Source organism: Hoplias malabaricus, chromosome 15, assembly GCF_029633855.1.
Source record: "Hoplias malabaricus isolate fHopMal1 chromosome 15, fHopMal1.hap1, whole genome shotgun sequence".
Classification (NCBI taxonomy): Eukaryota; Metazoa; Chordata; class Actinopteri; order Characiformes; family Erythrinidae; genus Hoplias; species Hoplias malabaricus.
Genome location: NC_089814.1, coordinates 18,459,259 through 18,475,363, shown reverse-complemented (window position 1 = coordinate 18,475,363; position 16,105 = coordinate 18,459,259). Strand labels below are relative to the sequence as shown.

Genomic DNA, 16,105 nt, shown 5'->3' with positions numbered 1-16,105 from the left:
AATTTAGAGTCTTTTGCAATATTTTTTAATACAACATCAAACTGTTAAGTTTGTTACAAAAATATTTAAAACATACATTTTTAAGTTATTTATAGTACAAACAAACGTTTCTGATGGGCTTACTCAGATCCCACACAGCCTTGGGATAGTCACTGGAAAAAAAAGTTGATAACTGTAGTGAGAAACATCTGTCTTCTCTTGTAGTTTGTTGAACCAGAATAAGACTTTTGATGGAACATTCAGTGATGAATTACACTGACGTTTTTATTTAATCTTTGCTTAAACAATCATACTGAAATGTTTACTTTGTATTTATCTTCTAAAAGTTGTGGGAAGAAGACTGAAGGACAATGCATACTATAACATTTTATTTTGAAAATTACAGTAATTAACTGGAAAACCAAGAAGGGATATATAATTCTGGGATCGTTTCTGGCCTTTGGAGAATAAGCTTCTGGCTTCACAACATAGTTTTTTTTTTTTCCTCCCCTAACAACTTGTGTTAATTTACACAGACGAATGAAGTGCAGTAAATGAATGCTTTCTGTAGGGCACACTATTTTGGCTTCAGGTAGAATGTTTACACTAAAATGTATACTAATTTAGAGAATGCAGATGTATATTACACTGTGACGTGTAACGCTGTACTCATGTTTCATCAGGCGTGATAGCGGACACCCGCAATACTGGTTAAATGATGGAAACAGCGCCATCTGTTGGTAAATGTGGAAAAGACAAAGACGACCTTTCTTCTAAAGGTCATAAACTCAACTAAACCAACATCTATAAAGGTGAAGAACAGTATAATTAATGGTTGCAGGAAATACTATCAGAGTGAACCCACAGAGTTAAAAAAAATAGAATCCTTACTTGTCAGAATAAAGCAAGCAGAAGGGGATTTTATTCATGGATAGAAATGACATTGGCAGTCTGTAGGAAAATATCTATGACAGTAACTACAGCACTTATACATGTTAATTATGTAGTAATAAACCAGCAATATCAAAGCAACAAAAAAATGACAAGTCATCTGGGTAAGAATGCAAGATATGACATCAACAGTTACCTGATGTCATAGTGGATGATGGATTTTTCACAGTGATCAAATATATACATTCCCAACAACAGTGTTATAACACCCATATAAAGCCTAAACTAATAAAATCAACAATGGTATAAAACTCTGCAATGAATGATTTGATTTAAAATATATATATTTTTTCATTTAAGATCATATAATGGTGACGCTTGGAATGTGGAACAGGAAGACATTTTTTTTTAATGGGTGGTCCCAATTTCTCCCTTCATGAGTGTCATGCTACATTTTGAGGATATATGGATGAAACAAGGGCCATAATATGCTCACATAAAAGAATAAAAAAGGCTTTTGACCAACAATGAAACAAACAGGATCCTCATTATGGAACACTTTCACTTGCTATGAGAGTAACCTCTAATACTTTCTCAGAGTGAATACTGAAACATGTGTTCGCACTCTCAATTTTATTTATAAAAAAAAAAAACAAACAAAAAAAAACAATTGTGACTCATGCAATATGACATACTTGTGCAGTCTCTTCAAGCCATTGTTGTTTAAGAATACAAACCACGGCAACTGGGCTTCAGCACTTACATAAAGCTCATAAAGTGAAAAAGACTTGATTTAAATGCCGATCTTTTAATTGCTATTTATATGTATCATTTGAAATCAGGGTTTAGCAAAAATGCATTTTTTTTTCATCAAGAGCACCTGAGTGAGCGTGCCAGGCATAAACACACAGCCTACAGATGAGGCATTCCTCGGAGGGTGGGGAGGCGCTTTAGTCTTGCTGTAGTGTCTGAGAATAGAAGTATAAACCAGATAATGACACAGTAATTGGAATTGAACAGTTTAAACTACATTAATTAAAAGGGCAGCACAAAGCTAAGGCAGAACTGATGTCACTGACTGTTCTACTTATTACTGAACAATACATTTACTATTTCCTAGATCTCATTAAAACTCATTCTCTGTCTGTAACCACTTATCCACTTCAGTGTTGCAGTGGGTCCGGTGGCTACCCGGAATCATTGGGCACAGGGCAGGAAAAGGGCGCCAGACCTTCACAGGGCAACACGCACATGCCCCTACAGACACACTTGAGTAACCAATCCACCTACCAACGTGTGTTTTTGGACACACCAAACTCCTCACAGACAGTCACCCGGAGCGGGACTTGAACCCACAACATCCAGGTCCCTGGAGCTGTGTGACTACAACAGAACCTGCCGTGCCACCCTAATTAAAATTCACTCAAAATAAAAAATAATAATAAATAAATAGTACAAGGCTATTTAGAACCAATGACATGTAACCGAACAGTGCAAAATCTGACTTACCTGTTATAACACAATAGGCAGCAACATGCAAATCATGACATGCGGTCTAACAGTTTAAAATAATTGCACTACCTGATGTTGATTGATATGAGTGACAAGCAGATGCAAAAAGAATTAGCAAAGCAACAAAAATGAGACAAAATTGCAATAGCTACTGTAAGTATGGGTATGAGTATGCATCTCTTAACAGTAGGGTTTAATTTAAAAGAATTAGCATCCATGCACACATGGGATACCGCAACAGCAGTTAACAAGATTATGAATTTGATAATAGAGAAAACCCCAAAACTTACTTCATTCATACCTAAAATGAAAAAGAAAATAAATAAGGGGGGGAAAAAAAAACAAGACTCAATTTGTCTGGCGTCATTAAATCTCCAGTCAGCAACGCTCACTATTTTGTTATACTTTATTTACAGACAAATGTCACAGGCACAGATTGATTAACACAGGAAGAGAACATAAATAGAAGCGTCATTCTGAGGAAAATGACTTGACTTTGGCAGGACAACTTTTACAAAGTTGGCAAATACTTTGTCCTCTAAGGTGTGGTGTCTGAATCTCTCTCATGCAATGACCTCCTGTGCTGAACACTTCAAGCACCTCACGTCGGATACAACCTCAGAATGGATACATTCACTTCTTTATTTCTCTGATAACCTCACAATGCTCTGACTGATGGACTAGATGAACCTATGCCTCATCGGTAGTGTTAAGAATGTAGGGTTATTTCTATTTGTACTTAGGTTACTGGATTACTAATGACGTGTAGCCACTTTTGTTTTATTAAATATCACACCGCAACACAGCCCACATTAAGTGGAAAATGAAAATAATGACTTTAGATTTCAGGAATGTGCAATCTAGCACGTATAATGATACAGTACAGTACAGTAAAGGAATCAGAAGTGTCACTTCTAGCAAATTCTTCTGAAGGTCCTAAAATAAATATCTGGAACAGCAGTACAGGAGCACATTAGAGGCTGGTACAGTCCTACCAATTTTAAGATTATCAGGTATAATGAAACCAGAAACTCTCTCTAAAGAAAAAATAAGCACTTATTAATTATACTTGGAATATACTCTCCATTCTCATTGTATAGACTCCAACAGCTGCCTGAGAGGACAAAGACATGAGCCAACCATCTTTGCTTAGTGCTACAGCTTTCATGTCTAATAATATAATACACACACACTCTAATAAGGACATTGCATGGATGTAATAAAACAAGATACACTGTGTGTGTGTAAATAGCAACTCGCAGACATGTACAAAACATCATCTTCCCAATATATTCAAGTCCTGCATTGTTTATGATGCATCTAAGTTTACTTGGTGTAAAAATAAATGTTACTCTGCACTGTCTGCAGATGTGTGGGAATAGAAGTTGATAACAGGAGAAAGAAGACCCTCCCCGAGTCCTAGTTTGGAAAGCCCTACTGCCGTACTTTTCCAGGGATGTAGTTCCGATCAATGCTCTCCTCCTGCAGGAACATGTGAAGACAGCGTTCGTTCTGGGCCAAAGGGTGACCAGCAATTCTAGAAGAACAGAGGAGGGGAAAAAACAAAACCAAACAAAAACAAAAAAATCTCAACACTTATCCAATGCAATTTGTTACAACGCAGATGTTCTACTAAGTTTGAATGTGTGTTAGATTTTGTATAAACTCTGGCCCTGAAGCCATTTATCTTTTTTATTGGCCAAATACGCCATTCATCCTTTTGGGTGCTAACCTGTTGATGAACTGTTCAAGTCCAACTCGCCTCTCCTCAATGAAGGACTCCTCAAATATCCCTTCATCTCCACGGAAGGGGAGCTGTCTCTTCAGTGCTTTTCCAGGTAGAGGAGGCACAACAATCTTCAAGATATTTTACACGAGTCACAATAAACAGGAGATGAAAATGTAATCATTCCAAATGATCCATATCCATGTGTAACATTTTGGATATAGTGTTTTTTTTTTAAAGCACAGCAGCAGCTTACGTATAACGAAAAAAACACATTATCTCTCTAATTAATTATTAAACCATAATATAGAACTGATATTTATTGCATGTGTAAAGCCCACTCCTTAAGCATATCATTAGATAACAATATGGTAGTGGTCCAAAAGTATATTAAAAATTCTCTCGTTAAGTAGGATATTCCTGAAGTCAAAAGGTTTACATACTTAAATCAAGTTGTAGTACATATTCTCTAAAAACGTTTTATATATGCCTTCTTACCTTACTGTCCCTTTCCAGCTCATTTTTCAGCCATTCAAAGTCGCTGTACCTTCTTCGAACACAAGACTCCTTCAACTTGAAAATGGGGAGGTTGGTCTGTTTACAAAACACAATGCCGGAGAAGTTAACGCCTTATTCATATAGAAATGCTTAAATTTAACGCGATTTCCGTTTGACGAAGCCACATACTAAATCTTAGTCGTGCTATTGTAAATGCAGTTTGTTAGCACTGGGTAACGATAAAGATAAAGCAGGCCAAGGAAATGATCATGGCAATTTGAAACTGAACAGAGAAGACTGAAACTGATCATCTAATTGAAACAGCATACAGACTGCCACCAGTCCTCCATTACGTTTACTGATAAGTCACCTAGCTAGCTAATTAATTAATCAGAATCTCATTACAGCACTAGCCAACGTTAGCCAAGTCGGGCAGCTTTCTGGGTTTTTCTAAATATCGCCAAGTGAGGTAATTCAGGTATAAGATGCTTGGGGATTTTTAAAAAAAACGTGAAGCATAATATCTGCATTAATGAACAACAGCCATTCTATTAATCAATTACGGGTTTGAAGCAATGCTACGAACCTGACGTTAGCTTCGTATTTAATATTTTCCGTTCCACCTTAAATGGTGCAGCCGGAACGTTAGCTACGTTTTGGAGCCTCAAGATTGAATGTCACCAGGAAAGCAAAATGTCAGACACTTATACACCTGCAAGAACACCACCAACACCGCTGATTTACCGATCCTAAGTTCGGCGTTTTTAAACTTTCTATTCCACCTTAATAGTGTGAAACGTTAGCATTTACAGCAGTTTCTGATGGATCAGTTAAGGTGGAACACTAAATTCTTTAGAGCAGCCAAACTCAGCTTCTTCAGTATACTATTATATTTAAACCAGTTACAAAGTGCTCAGTGGACCGACATGGAGAGTCTATGAGAAATATATAAAACAAACAACGGCCACAGTTATAAGTTTTATTTGGCTTTAGCCTTTATACATTACAGAGGCTGAAAGCTAATGTTAGCGCGCTAACGAAGGCCGAGCCGAATCTCCCTCAGTGAAAACTCGGCTCACAGCCCGCGGACCTCAGCCCTCATTTAACAGCTCTCAGCTCCGTGTACTCATCCTCACTTACATACCCTCATCCGGACCTCGTAAGTAGTGAACCGATTCCGCCCAACGCCAATAGTCTGAGGGTCGTAGACGTCAATTTCCAGAAAATTGCTCGGAGGTCCGTACGCGTCAGTGAGATCTTGAGGCTTTGAGTTTAACCGGCGAGTGTCGGCCACCGTGGGTTCAGACATCTTTATTTCTGGCTAGCTAGCTACTTCTGGATGTAGTCTAGGACATGCACAGAAGCCACGATGTGATTAAGACATGAAACCTAAAAAAGATGACACTGTCCAGACACTTTCCAATCCCCAAATAAAACCTGCAGCTCAGCAATACCACAGGAAATCCCGTCTTTCTCAACCCCGAGTGCTGTTCTGAGACCAACCCGTTCCCCGCCGCAGCCAATCAGAGCCCTGTGTTTAATTTTATTGACATACAATTATCCAATCGATTTAGGGAATGGACGACGGGGCGGGCATTGAAAGGCCCGCTTTTGAGAGAATGGAAGACGCAAGAATTTATGGATGAAAACAAGCCTTTGGAAGTAATTTGATTTTGAATTCACATGCTAATTACACATGTAAGCACATTTTAACTTTCCATTTTCTCACAGTCAGAAGGGTCATTTACAGTGAATCAACCAGTGGCCTATTGGTTTCTCAAAAAAAATTCAAGAAATCAAGAAAACTAAAGCGGATATTCTAAATTTGATTGACCATTGTGTTTGAGATTTTCCGTATGATTATTATGTCGGACACATACGGAACAGTTCCTATTTTGAAGTAAAATTTTAGGATTTACAGAGCAGCTAGCAGCAGAAATAGAGTGACCAGACGTCCTCTTTTACCCGGACATGTCCTCTTTTTTAAACTTAAAAAAATGTCCGGCCGGAATTTCACAAACGTCCGGGATTTTGTTTTTCTAGAGCTTACATAGAACTTCGAGAAGCGTTTCGTTCACAAACTAGTCCCGCCCTCCCCTACTCCGTTTGGTTCGCTTGAGAAGGGGGCGTGGTGGAGTAGCCTAGAATCTGTTGATTGGACGGTCTGACTGTAGCGCTACCGTTATTGGTCGATAACCTTTTGTCTGCACGTCAGTAGTCCTTGTTTACGTCAAGCAAAGCTCATGTACCCACCCTCATCTCGAGCAGCTATGCCGAAACGTAAAAGTAAGTTCTCGGATGAATTAAGTGGCAGAGATTGATGAAAAGGGCATATGCATTATGTCTGTTAAAACTTTAAAAATAACTAAGCATTTTTTAGATTATCAAATGTATATTATCATAGTAGTTGCTTCAAATGATAAGACATTATTACAATTAACACAAGCGCTTGCACTCGGCTGTCATGCAATATGTCAGCAATATTTATACAGGAAGGCCACAATAAACAAAAATGAAACAAATACATGTTAATTCAAGATTGATTTACACATATATTTTGCCACAGAATGCTACAGTGTAAAAGGAATTACTGTTATATATGTATGGGCCAAGAAGGAACCATACAATAAACATTCAGCAGGATCAATAAATACACAACATTGTTTTTTCAGGCCTTACAAGACAGCTGAGGTAAAATGAAAGCAGCATTGTCTTCTTAGGCATCTGGCTATATTAGGTTATCAGACATAGTTCAGGCATGCAGAGACACGCTGTTGTTTTTCCTGCATCTCAGCAGCAAGTATAAATGATTATCGTATAAACCAGTGATTGTGAAAACATTACTGCACAGCAAAATTTTTGGTCTGTTACTAGTACTTGGCATATGGCATTATGATGAAACATTTTACCTTAGAACAGAGTATGCAGGTAGTATGCAAGTAGTAAATGCCTACCACCTGTAAAGATATGTTCAAAAATTATTTAGGGGCTTAACTGTCTAAAGTTAAAAAAACAAGTGTCCTTTTTGAACACTGCTAGTGGAATATTATATAAAACTACTGTGCATCATTAAGCTGTCTGGCTACTGTTAAAATCTCTTTGGCCCCTTTACTCAAAAGCAGATTGGCAAGGTCCACCCCCAGCTTCTCTGCAGCATCCTGAGCAGCTCCTGAGACCTTCAATGCTGTAATTCCCACACGTTGTATTTTTTCATCAACTTTCTCCTGCTCCTGCAATGTAAAAACAAACATCAACTTGGAATGATGTTTGACCTCACTGGCTTCTCTGAAAATGTATGTGTTCATTAGTCAAATACTGTTTTTATCCATGTTTGGGAATCATACCTACATTTGTTTTCTGTCAGTTGCTCTTAATTTGATAAATATTTGTAAATTACTATTAAAAACTATTCTGAATAAAAAGAAAACAATGTGTGCTATTGAACAATCTGTGTGCTGCAATAAAGCACTACTGCCAGCTTATACACATTGACATTATGCAAGGGAGTAAAATATGTCCCGGCCAATATCCAGCAAATATTGAATTGTCCATTGCAATCATTTTGGACAAAAATTATAACGGTCTAGTCAATGTATTTGGTACACAAACTGTTAATCTTGTTCTCCACTATGACTCCCATGAGTGGCTTTATGGAGCCAGAGCACTGTAAACACAGCAGAATGAGAGACACTATCAGTATTGTGTCTCATATTGATTAAGTAATGTTCCGTGCATTTTATTTTTTAAATGTGGAGCAATTTCTTAGGACATTGTATGGAACTGGTGACAACCTTAAATGTGTGTGTGTATGCTCACTCAGAGTGGCCTTCAAAAAAGAAAGGTGTATATTATAAAAAAAACAAAAAACTCCAAGCCAAAATCAAATCTCTCCACAGTCATAAAGTGACCGTACACCCAAAAATAAAAATAATTTAAGTTCAAATACAGCAGTAAAATGATTTTAAATGTCTGTACCAAAGTTAAGGTAAAATCTATGCCCTTGTCATTATGTAATGTACACTTTTAAGCATATACTTCATCACAGTGAGACCTGATTAGAACAAAGATAAGAACCTGATTGTCCGGAACAACACTGGTCTGCATCGTCTCCTTCAGACTATCTGAGCCATCTAAACTGTACACTGCTCCAGTCAGATAGAGCTGTTAAAACACACAACAGAAATGCTTGACAAAAACACTGCAATCCTATGTTAAGTAGCATACACAAAGTAATTTTTTTTGTTTTCAGTGCATGCTGCAATGGAAGCATGTAGATAAAAGTAATTGTTGATGGTGATGGAACTGCCCCTTTCAATAACCCTCTGAAACAGAGCCTTCCATTAACTTGTTTTAAATGTTCTAGTTTAGGTCCACTGGGAATATTAATGTACAGTTTGCTGTTGTCACATACAAAATTTTTTGCAGTTTAGTTTCCATATATCTATTAAGTATTGTATACATAATGTCAAATCTTTATTGGGATAATCATTAAAAAAAAACACAAAAATTGTCCAGGGGCCTTTGAAATTTGGTCTACCTGGGAATCCTTCACTTCTGTGTGAACAGCAACTGGAACACTGCACCCTCCTTCCTGGAATAAAAAGCAACATATTAAAACTGGGAAAATAATCGACAAATCTTGTTTAAAAAGGAATGATCCTTAAAGAGATAAGAGGGAATATAAGAACATTATTCAAGTCTATATTTTCAAAAATTTTTAAATCTTACCAGGTGCCTAAGGAAAGCTCTCTCTGCAATACAGCGCAGCACTGTGTCAGGATCATGCAGCACTGACACCATCTCCAAAATGTCTTGATCACATGCCCTCACCTCCACAGCCAGAGCCCCCTGTTACCCAAAACAGCAGAATATCCAGCTAAAAAACACTACTGATATAGACAAAATCTATACTTCTTCCCGGTGCTTATATTGGGATTGTACAATTTAGTATTTCAAACCCTGTAAAAGACCAGGGAACCCCACTACTCTACATCCACAGGAGTCCTTGGGTACAATTTCTAATGCTACGTGTCTAGCTCTGTAACATAATTTTTAGTCATTTGGGGTAGGAGCATCTTTCCTATGTATTAATGTTATAACAAAATAACTGCACTGACTATAAACTGTGTAGAATTCTACCAGTGTAAAAACAACTGGATTTTAGAGTAAAAGGCAAAACTTCTAATTTACCTTTGTCCCCAACTGTAGTTGACAGGGTGCAAGATGTAAAAGGTTATTGTTTGTAATACTTTAATCTATTTTGCATAAAAATCCATATAGATGATATAACATTAGCAAGTCTATTTGAGATTATTTAGAGGGCTTGTATTGTGGGAAAAACTATTCTTATCACCTATATTAAATGGAAAAAGTCAGATGTAGTAAATATTCTTAAATATTTTTATTGCAATATACTTTATTAAATATTTATTACTCGATGTAGTAAAAATATTTTGAAGTAATATAAAAAGAATTAAAATTGATTTCATACATAAAACCATTCAAATGTTATGAGTGAATTTTAGAAGAATTTAATTGGTGCTTTCTCCAAACTGTCTTTTTAATTGTCCAACACCTTCAAGGGGCATCCTCAAACTCACCTGACCAACTGCATACATGCAATCTTCTGGATCAAGAACCTGAGACAACAACAAATTATGCATGTAAATACTATTGGAATTACATTAGAAGTTTATTTCATATCACTTGCAACTCAAAGTGAATGTAAAAGGAAAAAAAAAAAAAAACACAAACCGACTAGACATACCTGACTGATACGGTTCTCCCAGCCCATCCTCTTCAGCCCAGCTGCAGCTAGGATGATAGCAGAAAAGTCATTGTGCTCATCCAACTTCTTCAGACGAGTATTGAGATTACCTCTCTAGACATTTTTATTAAGGAGTAATGCGATATATATACACTTAAAAGAAACAGTCCAACAAAAATATGGCACGCAAACCAAAAACAAGCCTTCAGAAAGGATACAATGTCCTTAAACTCCAGGTGAGGAAACCTTCTCCTTAATTGTGCAGCTCGGCGAAGAGAACTGGTACCTATGACACTTAAAAGAATATGAAAACTTTCAGGAATGCATTCTATTAAAATATATAATTCAAATTGTAGCTAAAATGCATAAGTTTAAGAAATACACGTCTAATACCTTTTGTTTGGTAGTGAATCCAGGCATTTTCCAGAATTTTTTGGATGCAAAACTACAGCGTCTTTTGGACTTTCTCGCCTTTATAAGTAAAATAAAAATGTTTTATTGTTAATCTCAACGTATGTATGTACATGCACAAAACATTCAAAAACAATATACTGACAAAGTATTATTTGTTTAAGAAAGATCTGAAAGGCTTTGAGTCAGTACATCTGTTTCTAAAAAATAGAGACCCCACTGTTGTTCTACTTACTTGAGCACAGCTCCTATAGTAAAACCCACAGGAAGGATTGTGGGCAAGTCTTTCAAAGAGTGCACCACCAGGTCTACCCTATGGACACAAGGGTCAACAGCATCTTTCATACAGCAACATAAGCACCAGTGTGCAACAGCAGACCATTGTGCAGATGTGCAAAAGAAATAGATGTAAAGAACATAAACACTTACTCATTTCTTTCCAAGGCATTTTCCAATTCCTTAGTGAAGAGACTCTTTTCCCCTATCTTTGAGATAAGGTAATATGGTTAATGTGGATCATCATATTTCTGCAATACAACTACTACTACTAAGAAGTATAGACATTGTCCAAAGAATTGTTCAGCCATTCAGGCATTTCCAGTTAAATCTACCATCCATACATCATTTTATTATTTAGGTGAATGACTTTGCTCTTTTTAAAAGGGCAATGAGTTATTATTCCTATTATTACACTTCACACTATGTAATAGCCATGGAGCTATGGAGCATAAACTGGTGCATCCTGGGATTACAAAGAAAACGTTTCTTCATGAGTCAAAAATATTTTTTTCACGAGTTACACTTTAGTAACAAAGAAAAAAAATATATTTTGCTTAATAATGTTTACTATTTTTTGCTTCCTTTTAACTGATATCTCTTTTAAAACTCTAAAGCCTTTGTGTTTTAAAATTCTTACTTTAAATTGCTATTGTGATTTCACAGATCTTTAGTGTTTATTGAGGTTTTGATCTCTGTATCTGAGTAAACGGACAATTTCTATATGTTATTTTCTAATTATGTAATTTTCTATATTATAACATAATGGCACATGCAGGGAGTATTGGAATGAGCACTTGTTTTACTCTGTCTGAAGCTTTGGAATGAGCTCCATGTTTTCTCTGCGAGTTTTGTTTGAACCCGGTTTAGTCAATGAGGCTTGGAATGACTGGGCTCAAATGAAGGTTGCTCGTACGTGAAGGGAGGGCAAAGCCATGTTAGCAATATGATTGGTCAGGGTAAAGAATCTCAGATCCCAGAAGCTTTAAAGGTTTCAGCTTAATGACTAGACAATTTGGTAAATGTTGGATTTCAAGACAAATAGAAAACAAAAGCTTACCTTTGATAGAGCTGTGTCAAGTATTTTATCACCTGTTGTTGACATGGCAACTGAAAGAAAACACAATTTGTCAGTGTTATTTAAAAAAAAAAACAAGTAGTTGAATCCCCAATATTAATGCTTCTTTAATATCAGTAGAATACTTTAATATAATCCTTATTTCATTTAGTGCATTAGTTTTAATCAAGTTAACAGACAGAAAACAGTGCTACCCAAAATGCGTAAAAAAACATAACTTGACAAAATCTGCTCTCAGTCACAATGTCGGATTTCTCACAATGATGTAAAATATACTGTATATTCAAACGCTTTTTAAAAATTGGTAAATTAGTAAATTATTTTAATTTAAGGTGCAATTATTGCTGACAGGCTTAGTTGTGCACACAAATATCACCAGGCTTATTGTAGCGTAGGCTAGAGGGCTATAAATGTGAAACTATGGATCTGCATTTCCTGGTGTGATAGAACACCATTCAATGCTTTTTGAATGAGCTTGAATGATGTTTGTGTTCCAAAATCAAACATCAATCAAAAGTGCCTGACTTGACTAATGTTCTTGTGGCTGAAAGCCATCAACACATCACAGAACTGTTCTACCATCTACAGTACATCTACAGCCCTCCCAGAAGAGTAGAAGCTGTTACTGCTACTAAGAGAACCAGACTTCACCAGAATTAAGAAGAGTAGATGTCAACAAACGTTTGGCAATATAATGTTTTACATACATGGTATCCTTATAGTTTAATTGCTTTAGAGGGGAAAAAGGGGTTCCAACATGCTAATGAACATGCTTCACACACCATGCAGTAAACTCTTACCTATTTCCAAGTGTACTTCAGGGTATAAGTCCTTAAGTTTTTCAGCCACACTGTCGGTTTGAATGCGAGCCAGCTTGAGAAAAAAAGTGAGGTAATTAATGAATGTTCTTTATTTACAAACCACGACTGTAAATGCGTATAGTTGACATTTAACCGCTTTTATCAATGCAATGTTAAGCAATACCAGCTGAATTGAGACAATATTTACAAATGTCAGAAAGTGCATAATGAACAGAAACAACACTTAAAATGTGCTGTGTATCTGTTTCCCTTCAATAAACCATGACCATAAAGGCTACCAGCTGCTTTGGAAAATGCAGAATCTAATCAAATGAAATTAAATATTACATTTTTTGAACATACCTGGCTTTTCCTAGTACCAATGCGGATTACCTTGCTGGCTTTTTTTCCCTCACCATCCTGAAAAAAACATACAAATTTAATTTAGGATGACTGTGCCCTTTTAAACAAATCAATATAATGTTTAAAAGTTTGCTTCCTGGGTTAAAGCCTCCTCTTACCCAGTTGTATATTTCCCCAGCCATAGTTTTAAATTAAAAAGCAATATTAACACACGCTGAAGCTCTGGAAGCTTGCTTTGTATGCTATGCAGAATGGCATAAAGATACAATGTCCCATTATCAGGGTAGATGTATGTAGTGGGTCTCCACCCCCTATCCTGTTTTATGTGATAAGGGTGCCTTTTCACAGTGTCCGTTACAGAGAAGGGAGGAGTAAAACACGCTGTGGTAATCTTTCAGAATGAAAAAAACCACACAGAATGCACAGAATGCATTTACTTCTGTGGCACCACACAAAACCCTTTACAGTACTGCTAATAATATAGGTATTACTTACTTTATTAATACAATACTTACTTAATACTTTACTTAATAATACAGGTATTACTTCATAGAACACCATTTCTTTGATCACAAACCTACACGTCTAAATATATTCACTTTCTCATATAATCTGGAAGTTTAAAGGCATGTTAACAACGTAAACATGATTTTTATTGAAGGGAGTTTGCTCTCTATCATCAACGCTGAAAAATTGCCTTTGAAATTGATCATTTAAGACGAAATCACTGTGAAAAAACTTGTTTACATTCTAACATATTTTGTAATTCACCTTTAACTGTTTTTAATTTTGCGCTGACTGACATTTACAGTTCAACACAAGAACTATTAGATCTTTAAATATTTCCCAGGTTTACATTTTAAATGGAGATTCTCCAGAAAAAATCATTGTATACGACATTAGCACACAGTCATAACATAGCTCACAGAGATTAGTTACCTGAGAGTTTGTTTTTGAACTTGCTTCTTCTACCGACATATTCACAAGGTTTTATTAAGCTATAAAAGAAACACTCCGCAGTACATCCTACCACGCCACCATTTAAAACACTATGGTATTCGTAGTGGGCGGGTGGTGTACGGCTTGATTTATAAATTCAGTCTGTATTATGAAAGTAAATTTAATTTAAATCCTTTAAAATGTTGAAATCACGTGGAAATGCACGAAACCCTGCAATGAACGGTATGTTTGTAGTATTCTTTTCAAAATAAAGGTGCAGCATTGAGCGAGCATTATTTACAAAATAAAAGTCCAGGGGTTTCATTCACAGAACATCAACGTCCAAAAGACAAGCTTATAAAGTCCAGTTGAAGGAGAGGAGCAGGATAAGTAATTGAAGCTATATCGGCCAAACATACATTTCCAGTTTTATGTAATACACTCTAGCAGAATTTAAGGCAGCTGATATCATCTCTACAGTACAAGGATGATTAGAAAATCTAGAAAGTAATGAAAATATTAAGCAGGGGTTAGAAATAGGTTATCATTTTTTAAGGACAGTTCAAATGTATTAATGCATTCATGAAAATGTCATCTTTAAAAAAGTGTAGTCAAGATTAATGGTTAAAAATCCGATGGACTCACTTAAACAGTAAAGGATGAGCCCACTGTAAAGAAAGTCCTGGTTGACTGGTATTATTTTTATTGAATGTATTTCAGCAAATTTCCACTTCCATATTTTAAAGGCCAATAGTATTCCATATTTGGCCTTGGGGTTAAACAAAAGCAACTGCCGAGTAGCTGTTCATTTTCTCATCCTTGAAGAAAATGGTGGGCTCCAGTCAGTAAGCCGACGAGGAATGAGTACAGTTTAACTACAACGGTGTAGGCCCACCCAGCCCAGCAGGAGGAGTTGCATATTAACCTTTCAACTGTTTAATAGAACAATGTAATCCTCTAACCCTGCATTTGCCGAAGCATAAAAATCTTCACTTGGCTTCTAACCCTACAGGTTTGAGGCCCAACTTTTGGTTACATGTAATTGTACGGTGTCTTTAATCATTGTGTTACATGCAGGTTTATATATATATATCCTCACTCATGCAATCTTAGCATTACATTGTGCATGAGATGGCTCTTGTGGTTTACAGTACTCAAATGTTATTCTTGATCTAAAGTAAATACACTGAGTCAGTTTGTGACTGCCCAACAGGAATGACCATCATTTACTGGATCATCACGAATTTGCCCTTGTCAGGTGACTTCTCATAAACATTTTTCCTTAAAACACATGCCCATTCTTAGTTTCCACTGTGGAGAAACAGTCACACTGTGTTCTTGTTAAATGTATAGGTTTTCCTGTAATTCCGGTCTATCCTCTTTAATACCAGACTGTCTTTATCTTTTTGAGTCTAGGTAGCCTAAACCAAGGATGTCTAGTCACCATCTTAACAAAAGAAAGTATATCACTTCAAACATATTAACTTTGCCAATTCTACCTATTAAACATTAGAGACAGAAGTGAGCTGTGTGGCATGCTCCAGAGTTTCTTATGGACACAGTGGTTTGAATTGTCACATTTTGTAAATAAAATTGTCTATTGCAGGCAGGTTCCTCAGTTTTCTGGTAAAAAAAAAAAACTCCTAACCCCCCGCCCCCATATTAAAAATAATTATAAATAAATAAACCCACCAACAACAAATAATGTTCCCAAATATTTTCTGCAGTGTTCAATTTTATAGATATTATTTTCGAGACCCCCTCTCTGATACAGTGATAACTGCTGAAACATGCCTCTTTGGTTTGCCTTGCTGCTCCTGCCAACCCCACATTTTGGGGAGCACTGCAATAGGAGAAATTAGGTA

General features: G+C 36.4%; 2 protein-coding genes across 2 annotated transcripts; both read right to left on the bottom strand.

Annotated features, from left to right (window-relative positions):
• Positions 1-2,743: 2,743 nt before the first annotated feature.
• snx12 (sorting nexin 12) lies at positions 2,744-6,130 on the bottom strand. The gene is made up of 4 exons (XM_066646089.1): positions 5,751-6,130; positions 4,607-4,702; positions 4,115-4,239; positions 2,744-3,919 (listed from the first exon to the last, which is right to left on the bottom strand). The coding sequence occupies exons 1-4, from the start codon at positions 5,913-5,915 to the stop codon at positions 3,817-3,819; spliced, it is 489 nt and encodes a 162-aa protein (XP_066502186.1). The 5' UTR covers positions 5,916-6,130; the 3' UTR covers positions 2,744-3,816.
• Positions 6,131-7,029: 899 nt separating this feature from the next.
• LOC136668377 (porphobilinogen deaminase-like) lies at positions 7,030-14,435 on the bottom strand. The gene is made up of 14 exons (XM_066645865.1): positions 14,241-14,435; positions 13,302-13,358; positions 12,939-13,011; positions 12,121-12,170; positions 11,214-11,269; positions 11,020-11,097; positions 10,767-10,844; positions 10,592-10,667; positions 10,374-10,487; positions 10,207-10,245; positions 9,335-9,454; positions 9,144-9,197; positions 8,681-8,767; positions 7,030-7,836 (listed from the first exon to the last, which is right to left on the bottom strand). Exons 1-14 carry the CDS (start codon positions 14,277-14,279, stop codon positions 7,663-7,665), a joined length of 1,095 nt encoding a protein of 364 aa, XP_066501962.1. The 5' UTR covers positions 14,280-14,435; the 3' UTR covers positions 7,030-7,662.
• Between the last annotated feature and the right edge of the window lie 1,670 nt (positions 14,436-16,105).